The 15,585-nt window shown below is 37.2% G+C and overlaps 1 protein-coding gene across 7 annotated transcripts in view; it reads left to right on the forward strand.

Moving 5' to 3' along the window:
• The first annotated feature begins 1,400 nt into the window (after positions 1-1,400).
• The window catches only part of TRPS1 (transcriptional repressor GATA binding 1), a 120,328-nt gene continuing 106,143 nt past the window's right edge, over positions 1,401-15,585 (forward strand). For 3 of the 7 annotated variants that reach the window (XM_039342256.1, XM_039342303.1, XM_039342263.1), the window contains exon 1: positions 1,401-2,024. Coding sequence is in view for 1 of the 7 variants with exons in the window: in XM_039342291.1 (XP_039198225.1) it covers positions 2,947-2,956 (10 nt within the window). In the remaining 6 variants the exon portion in view is untranslated. Of the gene's footprint in view, positions 2,025-2,842; positions 2,957-15,585 lie in introns of those variants that run through there. The other 4 variants (XM_039342271.1, XM_039342310.1, XM_039342300.1 and 1 more) reach the window with 3 other exon arrangements.

Raw genomic sequence — 15,585 nt, forward strand, 5'->3', positions numbered from 1 at the left:
CGTACACTATTATGCTTCCCTCCCTCTGCCAGCCACCCCTGTTTTACACTCTTTTAAAGAAAATATAGTAAATGAAATCCAACCTACTTGGGCAGAAATAACTTTTATGTCTAAGGCTTACAGTACAAGCGTTTTCATACTTGGTGGGTTGGATGGGTTGACTTGAAAAAGGAGCAACAAATAACAAGCACCTGAAATTAGTTCAAAATATATGACATATTTTGCAAATCATATTACTTTATAACCCCCACATGTGCTCTAAACATTTATGTCTCTTTAAAGTACATATCACTAAGTGGTTTTTTTTTCACAATTTCTCCTGAGATCTGAAGCAGATACTTCACCGCTGATCATATTTGATGTCGGGATTTTGACTTTTGCTGATTAGAAACTGTTGGAGTAAACAGACCAAGGGTTCCACAAAGCTTTCCATAAATATAACTGGAGTCCATCAATCTCTGGCAGGGTCCTTGTGATTTATAACTATGTATGTGATCACCCCCTTCAGGGCTTCACTCTGCCTTTCATGTAGGGTCTTGCTTAGCCTTCCATTAAAAGAAATGATCTAATATGGAACAAAACGAACTGCATCACCCCTTGCAAAGATCCAAGCAAATCAACCCCCCAAGTTTGGCTTTCAGACCCTTCCAGCGCGTTAGACAAAGGGTGACCCTGGTCCATAGGCATTTTCTTGCTGACTTTCCTTTGGGAGATCCATTTTGATCGGAGTGCAAGGCCATATCAGAGAGAGCCATGGGCTCCCACATCCCTTTGGATGCTGCTGCCCCCAACTACTACACCTCCCATCCCAACAGGGTGGAAAGTAAGTCCCTGGAGAAGATGCCCCAGAAAAGTCCGGGGCTTTCTTTCCCAACAGGCGCGACAGGACGGAGCAGCATGAGAAACCAGCCATGATTTAAAGGCGGAGCCATCGCTTGAAGCACATGCCTCGCATACAAGCGCTCCCGTCGCCCCGGTTCGAGACCCCCTGCCCGGGGTCCGCCGTAGGCAAGCGCTGCGGCTCAGCCCCGTCTTACGCGCCCTTTCAAACTTCCTGCGCCAGGCAGAAAACGCCGCGGCTCCTTTGCCAAAGCGATGGGAAACAAGGGGGGAGGAACGCGCAGAGGAACTCCCGAGCAAAGGCCTGCCGGCCGGCCCCCAACATCTCCACCGCTCCCACCCGCTCGCCCGGCCTGCCTTAGGGGCCAGCAGAGCGGGGTGACCAGAGCCTCGCCGCCTCTCACGTCCCGGGGGGGGGGAAGGGGAAAGCAGGAGAAGGAAGAGGACGGGGGGGGAGGAGGAGGAGGAGGAGGCGGCAGCAGCAACAACAGCAGCAGCGGCAGCAGCGAGAGCGGCCGAGCCGGAGAAGGAGGAGCCTTGGCCGCTCCAGTGGGCCGGGCTAAGGCCGTCCGCGGACACAGGGGGATGCCTGCACTGTCTCTTTAAGGGCTCTCCGGCTGGGGTGGCGCTTTCTCTCGCTCGCTCAGGCTCCCTTTGATATTAATAGTGTTGGTATCTTGAAACTGACGTCATGGTCGAAGACGGAGGTCCTGACAAGCGATAACACTTGTGATAAAGCGCGGAGCTCGGGCGCAGCCTCCCTTTCGGGCGCTTGTTTGTTCCACGCCGAGCCCGGCGCTTCCCCACTCTTTCCTAAGCAGAGCCGGGTCCCCCCTCGCGCTTCCCCCTGGCTCTCCCCCCCATCCGCAAGGGGCGAGGAGGAAGAGGAGGAGGAGGAGGAAGGGGAGCCGGGAAGGTAGACCTTTCTTGTCTCTCCCCTCCCTCCCCCTCAGCTCCTTAACCCTTTCTTCTTCTTCCTCCTCCTCCTCCTTTCCTCCTCCTCTCTCTCCTCCTTCCTTCCTTCCCTCTCTCCCCCCTCCTCCCTCCCCACCTCTTCCAAAATAATCCAAGATCAACTCTTGTTGCAAACAACAGAAAGACGGTTCATGGCGCAAGCGACGGTGCCACCATCTTTCCAGGCGCTGCGACCATTATTGCTCGTATTATTGCTGATTAATCAACAGGTAAGCCGGACCGCTGCTGCGGCCGCTCCGCCGGGGGGGGGGTTGTCGCGTGGTGTGGACATGCCGCGGGGGGGGGGGAAGAGGAGGAGGGGCCGGCCAGTTCCAGAGCCGGAACGGTGTTGGATAGATGCGTATGTGTGGGTGAATGTGGTGTGTGTGTGTGTGTGCGCGCGAGGGGGGGGGGTGAGATGGAGGGGGTGCGCGGATCTTTTCCGGCTTCTGCTCTTCGCTGCGTGGTGGTGACGCGGGTGGCTGGTGGGTTCAGATGTTCCGCTGCTCTCGGTGGCGTGCGCGCCCGCGAAGGGCTGAGATAGAGAGAGGCAGGGTGGTTTGGAAAAGAGGGGGCCCGATAGCTGGGCGCGAGTCCTTTCCCGGCCACTTGATTTCCCCCCCCCCAAAGCAGAAGCTGGGGGCTCAGCTTCAGAGGGGGCGCCCTGCTTTTCCTTCTGACCCCTTTGCCCGAACGGCTTTTGTGATGAACTTGTGTGTCGATGCCTGGAAATTGGCGTCTTGGAAACTTGCAATAGCCCGCTTCGGCGAGTCAGCAAAGGTCAAGTTCAGCAGCCGGGGAGAACCATAAGGGAAGCCCTTCCCTTCGCCCCCTCCCATTTTCTCCTCCTCCCCCCCCCAACAAGAAAGGAACTTCTTCTCTAGCTGTGGCTTTGCTAATTCCCCTCCTCCCCTCGAGTGTGCACTGCTTTGGTTTAATTCCCCTCCATCAGGAAAGGAGAGGTGCCCAGGTTTCCCCTTCCCTTCTTTATTTTGCTGGATTCTTCTTTTTTTAAAAGACAGTTTGGCCAATCTTGGCCTAAGACTCCCCCCCCCCCCCGCCTGTCTCGCCAAAGTTAGCTCCTTCTCGTCTTGATTTTTTTACATGGGATTCTCGCAAAAATAAAGCCGGACTCCAGAAGGATGATGCCACATGCAAAGTAGTAAGTCTCCCCTCCTACTCCCCAGTTTCGGATGTTTAAGAATACTTGGGTTCTGTATGCAACTTTCGAAAGGAGAAAGCATCAGGCGAGAAGGAAACTAAATAAAACAAACAGGAGATTAGGAATATGGAATAAAGTATGTATTGATGAGATGGGGAGAGGAAAATGTTTATTTGCTAGCTCTTTTTCAGCCAGTAATAGGACTGGATGGTGATTCCATATTTTAAAGAAGTTTTTCTTAAAAGTTTTTTAAAGACTGGGATTCCCTGCTTAGTCTCCTCAATTTTCCTAAGCTACTTTGTGTATTTTTTTCCCTACGGATCACTCATATTTGCTAACAAAGAGGACAGATTTCTTCCCCCCCCCCCCAATCAGAATGAATGGAGAAGTGCAAACTTCCTAGCAATTGAAGAAGGAAAGATTGTAGTAAATTCGGATAAACAGCAAGGAAGCTGGTGGGCTGCTGTGTTATTAAAGTCCCCAAGAAGGGGGTTTTCATTTGGTGAGAGTGCTTTCAAACTTGACACTTTTACCCCATGGGTGTTTTTTTCCCACCTCCTCTGATCTTTTCCTTTGATCCTAAGAGAATGTTTGCTAGATCTCAATAGCATTTTTAAGTTGATGGGTGCTGTTTGGTGAGGCTTCCCCTTTGACGATTTATGTGGGCTCCCTTTGTTATTCTTCTGGTAAACAGGGTGCTTTCAGGGGGGGGGAGAAGTTATATTTATACATGTACACATGTTATATGTGTACATTATTTTCCTTTACTTTGGCAGTTGTCAAACTTCTGAATTCCATGGACTGAAAAGATGATAGAAAGAGAAGAGTCAGCGAACAAGTGATAGGAAGTAAATCAGACAGAGATCTCATAAAGATTTGCTTTACCATTCTGATTGACAGCGAGAAAGTTTGGAAAGTTGGAAGAAAATATAGTGTGTGTGTATGTGAGAGAGGGAGCAGAATAAAAAATTGGAAGAAAACATAGTTAAGAAAAAGACTGTGTCTGTGTTGGTGTCTAGCACTTTCCTGAATACCACACCAAGTTACTTGCTGTAGTAAATAATCCCCCACTCAGAATGGCTGGAAAAAAGTTGGAGAGCTTTTGATAAACCTTTGGCACAATATTTATATTAATAGGGTTGACATTTTAATTTGGTGTTCTATCTCCCCTTCCCCCACTTCATACACATTAAAAAGGAATCTCCCAACTATTGCATTTGGAATAGTTTATGCATTATTCTTCTGGTCTACGTGACTTGAAAAATATCGTAAGAATTGAAATATTGATGAAGTAGAAAAAATCAAAAGCTCAAGTTACCACATAAAGTGCAAATGAGCGATAAAGGTTTATTGGAGAAAACAATAAAAATGTACAGTAGAGTTTCCTGAACAGAAGGCAGTCCTTGTCCTCATGTTTGCAATATGTCTGTTAGATGAGAAAACCCTTTCAAATATTTCACTAACTCGACATATTAAAAATCATTAAAAAAAACCCTTTAAACTTTGTTTTTGCTAAGTCTTCTGGCTCATGCAAATAAACTCTTTCATGAGCACACCAACTATTTCCTGTAAATCGTGATGCTGACAAAACGGTCTGGAAATGCTATTAACGATTTGTAAGATTTTTTTTTTATGACTGGTAGTGAAAGTTTGTTACAAACTTGCTAACACATACAAATGGAATACTTTAGCCCCTTCCCCCCCTTAAAAAAAAAAGCACAGAGGGGTCATTATGTTCTTTTAAAAAGGTATAACACCAGTTAAATTGTGGATTATGCATTTACCAGAGAGAGAGGCGCCTGTGCAGCTGCTTAACTTCATCTAAACCCTAAAATCTCTCTCGTACCATATGCACAACTTAAATTTGCATGATGCAATTTAGAGATGGAATTTTGTTCCTATATTGCTGGGCTGTTTCTTAAATGTGGTGTGGGAGAGGAATAATGAAGACGATAAATACATTTTTATCAGTTAGGATTCTATAAAGATATAACTTAAAGCCTATAAATGTCCTCTTAGTTTTTCCAGCTTCCAATGCTTTGATTTAGGAGGGGATGTCAGGTTCTTTTGTGAAGCCTTTGATTTCAAACATGTATGTTTTCATTTCTGGAATTCAAGCAAGCCTCACTATGAAATTCTTCCTAGGACTTTGATGGAGTTTTCTATGAATTAGAGTAGGCTTGAGATATAAGGCCTTGCGCCAATTTAGTCAGGAATTTTTGAATTAGCTTTTAAATGCATAAAATACGCAATGCCTTTTTGAGATCTTTGCGAATAGCATAGTACATCCTTTATAAAGGACAAAGAGCTAGCTTTTATGGGTTCACATATGTGTTTATATGCACACAATATATATCTTTGTTTTTTTCCCTCTATAACATCTGATTTATCAATTTATAATATGGGACTAAGCGTATCGACTCAAAAGTAAGTCCTCCTGCATTTACTGATGTACTCTTCTGTAGGAAGAGTATTGCAGCCTTAACAATCTTTTATGGTGCTGTATGTTTGTGGCATATATGTGCGTATATACTGTATGTCCATATAGAGCATTTCTGCGCCATAGTCCTGTTAATAAAAAAATTCAAAACAGCCTTCTTTGTAAAAGGATTTCTTCTGGTAGTTCTTCGTTGGACGTCAGCGTTCAGACTATATTTTATTTTCCACACAGAGAGACGGGCTTCGGGAATGTCTTAATATTTTTCAAACATTAAGGTCAGATGAACTAATTACTTCTTGCTGTTAAGGTATCTTGAGATAGTCAGGGTAAATTACTCTTTTGCAGTTAGGAATCTGAAAAGTTAATAATTCCAGAAACTGGCTCATTTAGGGAAAATATTAATGTTTTTTAACATTACCATTAAGCTTGTTCCTATAGTAAAAGCTTTAAAAATCATGTACATTTTGATAGATATTGCAATATTAATATCTGACAGCAATCAAAAGTATACCTTTCTTCAAACACAATCAGATCTTACCTGTACGATGCTGGCAGTGCTGATTGTCATAATGGTTTATGAGTCACACAACACTGTTATAAAGTAAAATAATTAGGGAAGTTAATGATAAAATATTTTTACTTGGTCCAATTTGAATTTTTGAAAAAAAAAAGTTGTCTATAAAAGTGAAATAAAATTTATCGTGATACGTCTAATGTGCTTGGAATGCAAACAACCTAGAAACTTGTGGACTATGATGCTAGGAAAATTTAGGTGTTTGGAGAATGTAATAAATAGTTTTTTTTAAAAAAATTGCAAATCATCTTTCACATTAGTTTGGAATCAATGTATTAACTTTATATCTTGCTATATTGTAAAGTTTGAAGTTTTGCATACTACTTGAGTGAATACAAAGAGCCAGCCATTCCTTTATACTGATCAAGGTCCCTGTTGGTATTAGCCTTTATTTAATTTTGTTTCCTCAAGAAAAGTAGTGCAAATTTGTATTTCTTGGGGCTTTTGGTTAAATTTTCTGTTCAAAATATTACATATTACATTACAAAATGTAATTGACTAAAACCAGGCCTCTTCATTTTTGAAAGACGTGTAGAAAATTGTTGAACACCAATATTTTTGAGGTGGCTAAGTTAAAATATTTTCCATAATTTGTAATTTTTGGGATGCCTATTGGTTGATTCAATTTCATCTGATTATTCACCTCTTTTTGCAAACTTCATTGAGTTTCTATTCTATTCTATTCTATTCTATTAAGATATTAGTATCTTTTCAGAGATATTGGTGAAAAAGTCTATTTGAGAATAAAAGCTTCTTTAATATTTGACTTTTCATTTCCTATTTGAATAACTTACTAAAAACAGGCTCCCAAATAAATATATCCATTATTAATACTATATCCTTCAGATTAGTTCACCCTATTAGAGAATAAGAATAATACTTTAGGATTATAGTATTGATTAAATCCTGAAAAGAACAATTTTAAAAAATTAATTATCAATTATTATTGAGTCTTGGAAAAGGTGGAAACTACTGTTGTCCCCTTTGCCTATGTGTTGATTCTTTTTTTAAAAAAGAATATTTTAAAAAACCTTGTGTGTGTTTTCAACTTCCTCCTTATATATTGTTGCAACAGAATTATGATTTAGATTTGACAGTAAAATCTCCACCCAAATATATTCTATTTTGGTAGTTTCATCACTGTTGTCAATGAAGGATAGAAAAGAAACCCAACTGTCTTGTCATACTTTTGTGAACAGTAATAAATGTTTTCTTTTTAAAAATGATAGTTGTACCTTTAAATTTTAACCAATTTGCCTCAAAAACCTCAGCATTAATTAATTACACAATAATACACATTTTTATTTGAAAATAAATTGACTATATATAGAGGTTTTCTCCTAGTTATAGTGCAGATTAAATAAAAATTATTTCAGGTAAACATTGGAAGAGTTTTTTAACCTGAATATATTAGAGATACATCTGAATGCAAAATAAACATCAATAAAGAGAATGGAACATTCTTCTGAGTAAACACATATAAGCTTGTGGTGCGAATCCTAGCAATCTATTACTGATCTCATCTCAAACCAATTTATTATCAGTAAAAAAAAATCTCAAAACTGAATACTCTTTATAATAATTCTGAAGTATCTTGATTTGGATAGATTCAACAAAAATTCAATATACCTTTAATTGAGTTGACAATTGCGTTTTTAGCGAATACCTTATAGTCAGCTTTTTTTTAAAAAAAAGTTGTTTTTACAATAATGTATAGAAATATCTTCGAAGAAAACTTAACCCATCTTTGGTGGGGTGCATTTTGCTGGCGTTATCTCAGACATTTTACTTGTTCATTATTTAAAACGATACTTGTGCTATGATAGTTGCAAAATATATGGCCCGGCGTCCCATTTTTATGTAGAACTGTACTGTGTTCTATGAAAACCAATCAGGGAGAACGGCTGTGGTGGGATAGTTAGAAAGTCCTTACTTATAAAATAGAATTTATTCTATTTCAATACCCCCCTCCCCTACTTCTAACTCAGTTAATTGGGCTTATCTTAAGTGAAGTAATTACTCGCAATTTGCACTATCTGTATGCTAGCTGTCTACTGAGTTAGATTAAAATATTGTAAATGTGGTTTTATATATTTCTCAGTAACAATAGCCGTGAAAAGCTTGTGCTGTTTAGAATGATGCTATATAAATTCTCATAACTTTCTAATTGAACTTGTGAACGTGGTAGACTATGTATTGTTCCAGCCTTAAGAAATACCAATCAATGTTTCTAAGCAGAAAACACACAAACATACTTTATGAGATGTGTGGGATTTTATGGATTTATTACTTCATTCTAAAAAGAGGTTTCTATATTAAATGATTCATTGAAGCACGTTGGTACAGTTAGTTGAAATGTATTCAATCCTTTTAACTTTATCTTCACACACACTCACACTCACTCTCACACACATACACAAACACACAAATTTCCAATCTGTAGAATTTCCTGTCGAAGAAATTGTTCTCCTTCTAAATACAGAACTGTAAAACATTCCCCCCCTCATGAAACATTTCTATATTTTCTTGAAAAATGTGGCGTGCACTTTTTATAAACCTGGCAATCAACCCTGTATAAGAGGGGTAGACACCTTCCTTGGTGGCTTTATTTATACAGAAGGAAACTTTTGCTCGCTCTCATTCTTTTGGTCTTTTTCCCTTGTTTTCTTTAAGCCGACTGACGTAATGCCAAACTTTGCTTTAACAGAACAGACAGAAGTAATTGGTAGCTTTTAACTTTTAATAATGTTCAAGATTTGTTTTAGTGGCCTAACTGCTATTTTGTTTAAAGAAAACTGAAGAAAAACTGGGCTTGAAGCCCGAAGAAAGACCCTGTTGATGCAGTTATTTTTAATTCTTGTTATTATTTTTTTTAAAAAAATGCTTCCCTGATGAGCTTTGCTGTAGTTCTCCAAATGCACTTTTGTGAATATCAGTGCATTTCAGGTTATGACAACATAATCTACTTGGAAAAATAAGGAGAGCAAAGTCTCCCTGCAAAGTTTTGAAATACATTATTACTTCTCCCTGTTTTTTCTTCCTCTTAAATCTAAGAATTGATAAGTAATTGGATTAGTCATTTCTTACTCTTGACCAACTGAAACGCCTCTTTTAAAACAAAAAAATATTTTTGCACCTGTTAATGTAAGTTAAAAAAAATGTAAAGGGGGAGCATTACGAAGAGAAAGGACCATTCAATTTCCATCAGCCAAACACAATTAATATAAATGCATTAATTCTTCCTTTTTCTCTTCTTTGTTCCTGTCCCACTCCACTCATTAGTGACCCTCTTCACTATGCAAAGCTGATGCTTTCTGAGAAAGAGAATATACAGCCCTTTAAAATACACTGCATTTAATTGGATTAGTCTGTATAAACCCAAACCATTTTCAAATACAGTATTTATGATATGTTGTACAGTTAGACTTTTCACACCGACAGAAACATCTGTCTGTACCCAGATTAGACAAGAGACAACTTGGTGAAACTGAGGTTGGTGCGACTACATATGTTGGCAAACCTGAGTTATCTGTCAAAGGGCAAGTCAGCTTCTGCCAGTTTTCTCTTCCTTCAGGGGAGGTGCTCCACCCAATCAAAGGGACCCCACCCAGAGTAGAAAACTATAATTCAGTGGCACCACTCTTTCAAATGTCAGTTCACCCTACGCTTCCATCCCTACACTTAACTTGTCTCGTTCTTTACTTTCATTTCAACATCACTCTATTCAGGAACTTTTTTTCATCAGACAATGTTTCTTTAATTGTCATTTAGAGGGATAACTTATTTTGGGGTTAATGCTTTAGCTTTAAGTTCCATGGGTGAATGCAGTTTCAGATATTTTTAGAAAGTCTTTTTAACTGTATTTTAGGTTATATTATAAAAGTGTATTATTAAGGCCCATTTAATTTTATTATAAAAGCTAAAAATGTAGTTAAAAGTTTTCTAATTTTTAGTTCATACACTCGCATCAAAAGTTGTAAAAGCATGAAATCATGCTTATGACTTAGGATTCTCTCTTCTTTGAAGATTATGGGAAAGATCTGTTTAATCCTGGTATTTAATATTGACTGATATATAGATCAAGTTGTATATAAAATATTGTTTAATCTTTAATATATGTGTGTGTATTTGTTGTGTGTATGTGAAATATATATATATATATATATATATATATATGTATGTATGTATGTATGTATGTATGTATGTATGATGTATGTATGTATTGCATGGCTTTACCCAGGATTCATATTTTTAATATAATTAGAGACATGTATGTATGTATAAATCTAAATCTGGTATTACTCTTACTTGATTTAATTTTATTCAGTTTTTCAAATGTGGAAACAGTTTAATTCCCAAAATTAGAGATAATGTAACATTTCTGATTTAATCCTTTAATAGACTAGATTCTAAACACAGGCTTTAGTAAAATTGAATGGGTGTTCTTCTGACTATATTCAGTTTTGAGAGTGATTGCTTTCTCTTATTTTGAAAATAACATAAATTATCTACCTTTCCAAGTAAAAATTCAGTGAGAAATCATGAAAAAAAAATAACTTGTGCAAAAGATACAGAATAAGAAAGCTGTTCTCTTTCCAGGGTTGATAGTTTATTTGTGAGACTCAAAAATCTGTAAGTGAAAGATGATGTAAAAAGTTCATCAGTAGAACTTAAGTTCCTGTATAAGATTTACTTAAATGCTGTGTTTCAGTTTTGCCTCAAACCATTTGAAAGTTTCTCTGGATCCAAGAATCTACCATTTCTGGGTTCCTGAGAGATTAAGTATGACAGTTTGTATTATATAATGAACAGCAGTATTGTTTGAACAAAGGTAGCATATTTTGATTTGCGTACATATTTTCCTTTGACAGTTGGCAATAGTATTGCTCTAAGGTGGAGGATTTAAATATCCCTTGGTTTGAAACATAGTACAGACGCTAGTGTGTTTTTTAAATCATAGGACTTTTCCTATATTGTATGAATGTACAGTATTATATGTAAACAGAATACAATGTAAATTTCTTTCTCTCATACCTACATGTATACTCTTACACTATTAAAGGTTTCATATCTACCTATTCACAGTTTTAACAATGATCCCTAAATTTAATTTCAGTATTAGTTTCGTTTTTTGTGTTTTGATGAAAATAGCAAGTGTAGAATGAATATATCAAAACTTAAACTTTCCAATTGGTAGCACGGTTACTGAAAGTATTGAAATGTAGTTTTGCTATTCTCATCAAGGTTTCAGAATTATTATTAGCAACTGTGGCAGCTTGTTATCCACCATAACACAATATTATTTAACATTTGGTTAAATATATGATTTTTCACACCACCACAGCCACACAGAGTTGGTAAACATGTAGACAGAAATGAGTTGTGGGGGGAAAAAACCTCAGAGAAGTTGTACATGCTTGTGTGCTTAATGTCTAGTGTCAAAACCAGATCAGTTTAACACACAGGACATTATTTAGATTTAAATAGCCTTAACCAATCACTTTTTAAAATAGGTAAACATATTTCCCCTTATTGACCTCTTTAGACAAAAATCTGAGAAGAGTGATGAGATTTCTATTGCCCTGAAGGTCAGATAACGTTGACTCCATTGGTGAAATAGGAGAGTGAATTCCTGAATGAATAGCTCTCTTGGAAAGCAAGTTCTCCAGATGTTCAGATTGCTGTAGCACAGCTTCTTCTGGATATCAGCCAGAGATCTTCTTTTATCAAAGGCAACATTGCAGAGAGCTTGCATTATTGTCATTGCTCTTTGAATTAACTATAGATTGGTCCTTATGATATTGTGCTATAATTTGCCATAGTCTTTATTTTGTTGTTTTGAGTTACTTGAATACCCATGCGACTTTAAAAATGTTGCTACGTAAGTATGAAAATAAATAAAAACAAAAGATACAGGTTTCTAAATTATCCAGTATAATATAACATTCCATAGTTCTATTGTGGAATCTCTAGTAACTAAGTATTGATTTTGACAATTTCAAATGCAGTACTACATGCATAAATAAAATGCCCAGTGCATATCAATGGGTGTATCTTTTTTTGTATGAGTTGGGATTTGTATTGAAATCTTTCTTTAGGTATTTTAGGTAAGTCTTTTGATGCAAGCAATAATTTGAAGGATTTATAAAATTTATACTTGGCAGCCAAAAACACTGAAAAAATAATTTGCTTGAGAAATTAATTTGTAATGCATTATCCGAATTTGCTTACAATTTGTTTAATCCAAACTTTTTGACTCAGCCAGTTTCGGTGAGAATCTTATTAAAATGCCTGCTTTTAGTGGTCAATGAATAAATAATTGACTGTGAATCTAAGTTGGATTTAAACAGGCCATGTGATATATACTTTCACATAACTTTGCTTCTTCCATTAAATTGAGAAATATGAAATTATGTAATGTGAATGTGTGTGCTTTGTGTCTGTGCGTGTAGACATGCACATGCAAAGAAAGAGAGAGAGAGCAAGAGGAGAGAGAGGACACGCACTGTAGTGTGAAAAGCAATCAGTGAATAACATATAATACTTGAACATTTGGGAGATACATTTTTTTTCTCTTCTAAGAACTCTGCCTGTAATAGGTACTAAGAGTCCTGTAAATTTTTATTGGTGTGAAAGCCAGAGAGAAACATACAGAGTGAAACACATTTTATTTTTGTCTAATGAGCGAAAATGAGCTAAGTATTTTTTTTAATGTTAGGTAGTAAAAAACTTTTTGATTAACAAAAAAAGTTACACTTTCGTCCAATCCTTCCCGCTTTTCTGTCATTCTTTCCTGTGTTCCTGTGTTTTTCTGGTATGTGGAAGGATAGATAAATGCATCTTTTCTAAAAATATATGCAAATTAGGTTCCTTAATTTGAACCTCTTTTAAAAAACAGCAAACACTAATTTTGCTCTGTCATACTTAAAAACGAGGGTGTCATGATGGTGGTCACAGTGGTATGATCAAAGTTTAGCCTGTTTTTTTATGCATCAATATTTTTTCCATGATGTAATGAAAGTTTTGACTCTGATAGTATTTACGGCTACCTTTGTAAAGACAGTCAGAATAGGATGTCTGTTGGCATGGAAAAGTTGAGAAAATTTTCAGGGAGTTTAGGTTTTATTCAATGCTTTTACTGTATAACTTTGTGAAAATAGGATACACCAATAAATAATGCTTGAGTTGACTGCCTAAATTGTTTGATGAAGAACAGAACATTGATATGTTTGATGAAACAGTTGGGTATGGAGAAAAGAAATAATTCAACGTTGTGAGGTGGTACAGATATTTTTTATATATTTTCACATATTTCATTTATTGTGACTCATTAATGAAATAATTTCTTTGCTGAAGATTCAAAACTTTATATCACATAAAGTTTACCTGAAAGTTGGTCCAGTTGGTTTAAAGTAGTTTTTATCTTTTTGTAACTCTGCATTCAACCCAGTTTTTTTATTAAACAGATTTTATATGATTTTGAGATATTCTGTATCTCTAGCGCTTTGTTTTCATTATTTCCTTTTTATTATTGTTTGTAAGAGTCATTTTAGAACATCAGTGAGTTATTTTTCCTGCTCTTAATACATGTGGACAATTTAATATATGGTATGTCAGTCTTAATATAGGTGTATTTAATTAAGATGGCTAACTTCCCCTATCACATTTAGTGTTAAGTCTAGTTTAGTTGCCTAGTGTCTGTCTGTCTGTGTTGTATCTCATTTCAGACTATCTCAGACCATCTGATTTATGCAATATAGCAATAGCACTAGCACTTAGACTCATATACTGCCCTATTGTATTCTCTGGGCAGTTTACAATGTTAGCACACAACATTGTATGCTAACAATCTGGGTCCTCATTTTACCAATTTTGGATGGAAACCTGAGTCAACCTTGAGCCTCATTAGGATCGAACTCCAGACTGTGGATAAAGTTTGCCTGCAATTCCCATTCTAACTACAATGCCACCAGGGCTCCTGGCAAACTTGTATATATAGGTTTAGAAATGTCAGTGTTCCAAGAATTTGGGACACTAGGATGCCAGTTATATGCTTTATAGAGACTTGATATTCAGTATTGCCTGCCTGATCAATCTTCAAAAGCAAGTAACTTATGAATTTCTAGTTTTGTTAGTTAATAAGCTTAATACTCACTTAATGTCAGCTTTGTAAGGTAGTCCACACAAAAAATGTATCCAGAAATACTAGCTTTAACTTTATTGTAAGATTCCATTAGCAGAATCTTACAAATCTGAAAGTACATCTCTTCCCCTTTCCCTTTACATCCCAAGAAACTAGACAGAATTTCTTCTGAGATACTTGTCATGCCTGATCATTGCCCTGGCTGCAGATCTTCCTCTTATTTCCCAAGGTCATTGTCAACTACCATTACAGTTAAGGCAAATCTGGAGTTTCAAGATTATGGAAGGCTATATACTGTGATCTTGCATCTAAGGATTAATTAGCAGAAGCAATCAAAGACCAGACATATCTGAAGGTAATTCAAGGAGAAAAACCTTTAAATTAACTATGTTAAGGAAAGGTGTCTTAAACTACTAATATAAGAAACACGTCTTGTGCTATATAATGCCAGGAAAATTAGGGGGAAAGACACAAACCCGTTTGGCAGTTGTAACTATAATGATATCCTAGCTCAAGTGGGAAGCACAAATGAATTAAAGCACTCCATCAGTAGTTCCAAGCTCTCCCTTCATACCTTCCTATGGTGATATCTAAGGTATGCCCTTAAGACCCAGATGATAGGTTCATCTAATTTAGTAACATCAAGTTTCTGAAAAGTATTAGCTATTTATGTATAGGAAGTTTACATGTATATTAAGAAGGCAACATCCCAATCCCATTATTTACTTCGCAGCATTTTGTATTTATTTTTTTAATTTACTGTATATCTCAAGTTAACTCAGTACAATTCAAGGTGAAATGCTTGTTTGGGTGACCCATTCATATCAACTAACCCAGTCCCCTGGGAGTAGATATCACCTTGCCTGATATCCATTCTCCTTCAGGAGAAGCATTTCATTTGTGCAATTATTCCCAGTAAGACTTCCATTGACTTTTGAATATTCAGGACGCCAGATCACATGGAAGATATAAATTAAAGACTGCTTTTTCCCTTCTAGAAGCATGTATACAGGAGAGAGGTTTAATTGGTTAATATTGGAACCAAGCCAATCAGTATAAAGCTCTTAATGAGTTGGATAATTTATTGATTATGTGCCATAAATCAGTGTCTACTTTTATTGACTACGTAGATATTCTCTGAAATGATTTGCCTCAACCTGTCTTCTGTCAGAGTACCCATTGTGTAGTAATTGAGTCCATTCCATCCACTGCTTGTCCTTTTCCTCTCTTTCCTTCCACTGTTCTCAACATTCAAGACTTTTCCAAAGACTAGGTCTTCTCATAATGTCGCCAAAATTAGATATTCTGAGTCTGCTCATTTGTTTCTTGAGTGAGAATTTCGCATTAATTTGTTCAGTGATCCATTTGTTTGTCTCCTTGGCTATCCATGGTATTCTCAGGAGTTTTCTGTAATGTAGTTAATACTCTCTTTATCCTGCTTCTTCAAAGTCCAACTTTCCTTTTCATAATGT

Source organism: Crotalus tigris, unplaced genomic scaffold, assembly GCF_016545835.1.
Source record: "Crotalus tigris isolate CLP2741 ecotype Arizona unplaced genomic scaffold, ASM1654583v1 scf7180000017550.10884619, whole genome shotgun sequence".
In the NCBI taxonomy this organism is placed as follows: Eukaryota; Metazoa; Chordata; class Lepidosauria; order Squamata; family Viperidae; genus Crotalus; species Crotalus tigris.